The following is a 6,833-nucleotide window of genomic DNA, read 5'->3' on the forward strand; positions in this document are numbered from 1 at the left end:
TATATATGTATACATATACATAAATATGTATGGACAGATACTTAGTACAAGAGGGAGTGTAAGACCCGTCATCCGAAGAATCCAGAGCTAGGTAGGAGGTATGAGAGGAAAGAAATCCTTCGAAACTAGACGAAAGTCCACGCATGCAATAGTAAAGTGGAGACAACTGTATAGCTGAAGAGCGTCTGAAGTGAAGTGTATATACAGCTGGAAGAGGATGGGCAAGAAAGAGAGATAGACCATCAGCCACAGGAAGGAATGAAGAAAAGATGAAGATCCACGCGGCCGTTGACTACTCCTCAGTAGACAGATGCTAGGGTGTCTGGTGTATGTCCTTGCCGATTCACATAATCTCTCTCACCTAATATACAATCTATCTTCAATCTATCTTTGATCTATCTTTGATCTATCTATCTATCTATCTTCATCTATCTATCTATCTTTAATCTATCTATCTATCTTTAATCTATCTATCTATCTATCTTTAATCTATCTATCTATCTATCTTTAATCTATCTATCTATCTATCTATCTTTAATCTATCTATCTATCTTTAGCTATCTGTCTATCACTAATCTACCTATCTAACTATCTTCATCTATCTATCTATCTACCTTAAATCTATCTATCTATCTTTAAATATCTATCTATCTCCCTTTGATCTATCTACCGTTACGTTAACTCGATATTCAAGATACCTATCAATATGAGTACTCTGCGTAAACAATTTTCAGTTCGATGAGATAGCGGGGGGGGGAGAAGACGGACGGGGTCAGCTGGGTGTGCCACACATCTGTCTCTAGTCTTATTTTGTCTAGACATCGAGTTGTCTAGCCTAGCTCCCAACTTCTATGGCTAGTCAGGCATCACTCTCACACATAGAAGAGATGGGAAGGAAGATACCCCCGCAATCTAAACACGCATACGTGTCTACAGAGTCCTACAGATTTCCTTATTGATATTCTTCTTCTTACCGAGAGTGTCGAGTTGCATGCGTAGCGCATTCAGGGCTGCTATGGTGCCAGTCCCAGCAAAGATAGGAGATCGATTGTCTCCATCGAGACCCATCGACCAGCCTTTGAGTATCGATGCAGCCACCGTCGTCTTTCCTGTCCCCGGTGGGCCTACAGAAGAATCCACAAAAAGAAGAAGAAGATGAGAACCTAGCCTCTCCTTCTTCTCCTAGATTTGCATATCAACACAGCAGAACTTCCGACGGAGATACATACATAGGCAGATAGATACGTACAGAAGACGTGTACATGAATGCATATATCATGAGGACATATATATATATATATCTGTGCACCCGCGTGTATCTGTCTATCTATCTATCTGTATATATGAGCATGCATGGTAGATAGAGAGAGAGAAAGAAGCTGAGGGTGCGATGTATGGAGTTGTCTTGGAGTCTAGAGGAAAACCGCCAGCATAACCTACATACATAGGGAAACGATCCTCGACAGTTGCTCCCTGTCTATCACTTTCTCACGCGTATCTGCATAGAGACAGAAAGTCGAAAGAAATGAGACAGCATTGTGACAATGCCATTCCCCTGCATAGAATGGATTGACTTTCTATGAGTTCATCTTGGAAGAAGAAATTAACTTGAAAAGAAGAAGCTCGCGATGGAAAGAAAAAGAAAGACAAGAGACGCTGCCTTTCACAGCCACTTGACATCTCGGTGTTACCCCCCCCCCCTCTCTCTGTCAATCACGTATACTCTATGTTCGCCTCTAGACTCCATTTCTTCTTTGCTTTTCTGTCTTTTTCTTCTGTCCCTTCTTCTTCTTCTTCCTGGTGTTCTTTCTGTTTCTCTTGCACATCTACGACAAGTCATCTGTAGAATACCATCTATGCGTCATCCATCGGTAAGACACAGAAGGGTTAAAAGAAGAAGATTAGCTTCATTCCTTTACTCTTTTTACCTTGGATCAGAATCACTGAAGAAGAAGAAGATGTGAGGACATGATGGATAATGTCTCTCTGGCACTTCGTTAACAATGGAAGGGAAGGAGTCTCTTTTGCTGTCTCCTCGCTAGACGATCTCCCCCTCTCTGAATCGACACACGAAAAAGCATCGATTGGCTCGACATGATGGCTGTTGTGGGGGAGATGGAGTGAAGAGCGAAGAGAAGAAGACGACGAGGAGGAATCTCTTGATACAAAAAGAGGCGGCGTTGCTTTCGTGAGATCTGTTTGATAGAAATTCTCTGCTAGTGACTCGGCCTCTTCACTATCATCTTGTTGCATGATAGAGGGGCTTCTGGAGAAACTTTTCTCCTTTTCTTCTTCTTTCTCTTCATTACGAGACGACAGCCGAGCCACCGAATCTGAAAGAGAAGGAGATCCCCGAGATAACTTCGATGCACGTAAAGAGGAAGAAGAAGAAGACGAAGCCATCACGGGGCTCGAAGGAGATGAAGAAGAAGAAGGGCTTTGAGTGAAGGGAAAATCTCCTGGAAGAGGTGGCGGCGATCCATTGCATGCGATCGACAGAGAAGATGACAATGCGCTAGGGAGGGCAAGAGAGGTGCTCCGGAGGGAGGGACGAGAAGATGAAAGAAGAGAAGAAGAAGAAGAAGAAGAAGGAGAGAGTGAAAGAGAAGAAGACGAAGGCGTTGAGGGAAGTGTCAGGGCGAGAAGAATCTCGGAGTGAATCCGTTCATTCCTGTTATTCTTCTTCTTGTTTCTCTTGTTCTCCTCTTCTGTCTTGTTAATCTCTTCATAGTCATTGACGATACAATTGCTCTGGATCAATTTCTGTCCCACCATAGCATTTTTCTCTCTTTCATCTTCTCTTATCTCTTGGAATCTACCTCTTCTCTCCTTTCTCTTCGTTGGAGCCCTCGGCGCATCATCTCTTCTCTTTCCCTCCGAATCTTTCTTCTTCTTCTCTTCCTTGTTTCTCTTCACCTCACCTTCCCTGTCACTCCGTTGCTTGTCTTTTGGAAGAAGACGTCTTCTATCATTCTTTATCTCACTAACTTCCTCTCCTTCTTCTCGTCCCTCTCTATCTTCTCTTTCTCTTGTTGCGAGGAGAGAAGTACGCAGAGATCTCCCATGATCTTCTTTATCTTCGTCGTCTTTTTCATCCTTCTCTTCTCTTCTTCGATCACTGTCTTTCACGGATGTCTCATGAGAAGAGCAGAACGACGACGAGGAGGAGGAAGAGGCGGAGAAGAAGGTCGGAAGCTTCAAGAGAGTACGTAAAGTGCGAAGACTTGCCGTAGGCACGACCTCCGTTAAAGGCCATATATAGTATCTCTTATGATAGACACCACTTTCATTCATACATGACGAGGGAGATAAAGATCTCTTACTATCTTCACCTTGACAAAGAGACGGCTCATTTCTCTCCTTTTGACAAGATTCGGGATGCTCTCTACCTCGCCTATTCTTCTTCTTCTTCCCTTCCCTGTCTCCGAGCTCCTCGGGTAAGGGAAGAGAAGAAGAAGAAGAAGAAAGGGGGAGAGAAGGAGAAGGAGAAGAAGAAAAGAGAGAAGGATGGAGTTTTACATTGAAGAGAAGTTCGTCGTCTGGACGTCTTAAAGAGATAGAGAAGAGAGACGTCTTTCCTGCTTCTTCTTCTTCATCTTCAGATAGAGTCCCCTCGTGTTCTTCTTCTTCCTCTTCAGTTACGATAGGATACAAACGTGCATTAAGCTTAAGTGAGGAGAGGCCATGCTTAAGAGAAAGAATCTCGGCTAGCCAAAGAGAATGACCATGAAGAGGAGGAGGAGGAGGAAGAGGCAAAAAAGAAGTGAGAGATGTATGGATTCCTTCTCCTCTAATTACCTTCTTCTTCTTCTCTTTCTGTGAAGACCAGGAGAGAAAGAGCAAAGAGAGAATGGAGAGAGTGAATAGATCCACACATACATATACACAGACCCCTCTACTAGACTAGAGAGAAAGGAGATGACTAAGAATAGGGAAGGAAAGTCCCGTCTCTCCTTCACTGTCGATTCATTCGAAAGAAAAATCTCTATATATCTATCTATCCATCGGTCGTTAGTCTGTCCGTCTTTGATCTATCTACCTATCTTTGGTCTATCTTGGAGTGTTGCCTATTCTATAGGCTGTTTTCTTATCGCCCTCGATGCATTTGCACGGAGGACAAGAAGACCGCATGCACAGACATACATGTTCGTACATGTCTATTCATGCATACACATCCTACATATACATAGAGATACATACTGATCTATACACATCTATACATACATCTTCATACACACATACACTCAGACAGGCACAAGACAGACACCCTCTATGCACATCCATGTGCATGCATGCATGCATGTGAATAGATTGCTAACGACCGTCGCCCCGAATAAGAGTAAGAAGAAGAGTACGAGAACCTCGTCAAAGCCGTGAAGGAAGAGAAAGAGGAGATTCTATGGCATTTCGTGTATACGACGACAGAGACATGCTTGGAGAGAGAAGCTTTTCTTAAGAAAGAGAGAAAGAAAGAATCGAAGAGCCCTTACGAAATTTGGATATCTCCAATCGTCAAGCTGTCTCCACAGACGTCTCCCTTCTTCCCTCATTTGCTGAAGTAAAGACGATTCTTCTTCTTCTTCTCCCTTCAATTCTCTCTCTTCTCTCCCTCTCGTAGACACTTCTTCTTTGTCTCCTACTTCATCTTCTTCTCGGTCACCTCTCCTTCTACTCGTCTCTTTCGCCTCGTGTACGTCTTCTTCTCCTCCTCTTCCTTCCTTCGTCCAATCTCGCTTCACGATCATCTTCTCCTTCTCCTTTTTCTTCATGACTTCGATCTCTCTTCTTGTTCTTCTTCCTCTTTCCGCTTCAGAGGGAGTTAAGGCTCCTCCTCTTTCCTCTTTATCCTTCAAAGACCTTCTCGATGTGGCGTGGCACTCAGGGCACGAGATAGATTCTTCCGAATCTCTCAGACGATCTAGTTCAACAGAAAAGAGACATCGACAGTTACTGCATGCAAGCGACTGGTAAAAGGGATGAGAAGAAGAAGAGAAAGAAGTAACTGACTCGCTTGAAGATCTTAAGAGAATCTTCTTCGTCTTCTCCTCCTGCTTTGCTTTTGTCACCTTCGCATGATCGGAGAAGCTCTTTATGTCTTCTTCTTCGTCGTCGTCTTCATTCTTTCTCTTCTTCTCTCTTTCTATGGAGCTCCCGGTAAGTGAAGCAGAAGAAGAAGATTGGACAGAGAAATTGGTAAGGATAGACGAGCCCTTGTTGGATGGTGGAGAAGATGGAGGCGTTCGAGGGAGATGAGCCGCTTGAGAAGAGAGAGAGAGATGGCGATAGTCGAAGACATCTCCATGACACTTCCGTGCCTCTTTAATCAAAGATTCTGTCTCCTGTTAACAGGAAAAGAACCGAGAGAACAAATAGACTGAAGAAGCTCTTTCTCTCTCTTTCTTTCTCTTGCTTCGTGGATATCAATGGATAGAATTTCATATGTGTTGTGTGTCTCTATAGGAAATATGTAGAGGGTATTATCGAGATAGTGCCGTTCATTCATAGAGGAGTGTATAGACAGGGAGACATCTGTCAAGAGATGGACCGATCACGAGAGAGAAAAGGAAAGAAAGACGACGCACAGGTAGAAGAGTGTCGAAAGATAGGCCTCATTACCACAGGCTTTTAAGACGCCATGCTGTTTCACCTTATACATAGAGATAATAGATAGATACATTACAGCTAGATAGATTTGACGATAGAGAGATAGATAGATTACGAGTAGAAAGATTAATGATAGATACATACTTATAAGTAAGTGTACGGAAGTATGGAAACCGTACTACGTAGAATGCATTTTGCGGGAGAATGTCTTATGGAAACAAATCACCTCCCACTGATACATACGCAAGTTCATATACATGTATGCTTGCATATACATCCATATATACCAAAGAAAAAGAGAGATACAGATAGCGGTAGAGATAGAGTAAGAGCGAGAAAGAGGAAGACACATATATATATATAAAACTCTATTGCAACTAACCTCATCGATAGGAACAAGGACAGCATAAGAGAGGAGCCGTCTCATTCCCCTATTCTCCCAGTCAGATGGGATATCTTCATTAACGAGAAGAAATTCTCCTTCTCGAGTCGATGCATGAAAAGACAAAAGACGAATCTCCGCTCCTGGACTTTCATCTCTCTTGATCGCCTCGAGGCTCTACACACATAAAACATCGACCGACCCGCGCATGCACACCCGCCAAACCTACAGAGAGAATCCAAGAGAGAGAGAGAGATAGAAGAGAGAGAGAGAAGAGAGAAGAGAGAGAAGAGAGAGAGTATAGAGAGGTGTAGCGAGTAGAGAAGAGATAGATAAATAGTATCCTAGAAGCATGTATTGTAAGTTAGTTTATCTATGTGGCGATCATACTTTGGCCTATTATGACGAATATCCTTTGTGTAGTTTTGTCCTCTCTTTCTTTCTACTTTCTTTCGTACCTGGCGGAATCCCGAGGCAAGGCGATAAGCTTCATCCAGAATCCCTCTCTTTAAGAAAGCATGGAGAGCACGATACCTGTCCTGTTCTTTTTCTTTCTCTTCTTCTTCTTCTGCTCTCTCCTCCTCTCTCATCCTCTTCTCTCCCGTTGCCGACGAGCGTGGGGTGTCATTTCTTTCTCCTATTCTTCTCCTCTCTTCAGCATTAGCGCCATCCTCCTCATCTACACCAAAAGACGAGGAAGAAAAAAAAAGAAGAGACGAGACACACACACAACCCTCTTGTCTCCCTTAGTGGCGTAAAGAAAACCGACAAGTAAGGTAAGATCTCTCGATCTCCTTCGAGAGGCTGATAGATAGATAGATTAGAGATAGATAGACATAGATAAAGA

The 6,833-nt window shown here is 43.2% G+C and overlaps 1 protein-coding gene across 1 annotated transcript in view; it reads right to left on the bottom strand.

Annotated features, from left to right (window-relative positions):
- Window positions 1-930: 930 nt before the first annotated feature.
- The window catches only part of CSUI_002173 (aaa domain protein), a gene marked incomplete at its 3' end in the record, with an annotated part of 11,301 nt that continues 5,398 nt past the window's right edge, over window positions 931-6,833 (bottom strand). The window contains exons 3-7 of the mRNA XM_068062375.1: window positions 6,445-6,665; window positions 5,987-6,163; window positions 4,491-5,339; window positions 1,929-3,816; window positions 931-1,124 (exon numbers count right to left, since the gene is read on the bottom strand). Of these exons, the coding sequence (XP_067925647.1) occupies window positions 931-1,124; window positions 1,929-3,816; window positions 4,491-5,339; window positions 5,987-6,163; window positions 6,445-6,665 (3,329 nt within the window). The remainder of the gene's footprint in view (window positions 1,125-1,928; window positions 3,817-4,490; window positions 5,340-5,986; window positions 6,164-6,444; window positions 6,666-6,833) is intronic.

This window comes from Cystoisospora suis (genome assembly GCF_002600585.1).
Source record: "Cystoisospora suis strain Wien I chromosome Unknown contig_910, whole genome shotgun sequence".
Taxonomy (NCBI): domain Eukaryota; phylum Apicomplexa; class Conoidasida; order Eucoccidiorida; family Sarcocystidae; genus Cystoisospora; species Cystoisospora suis.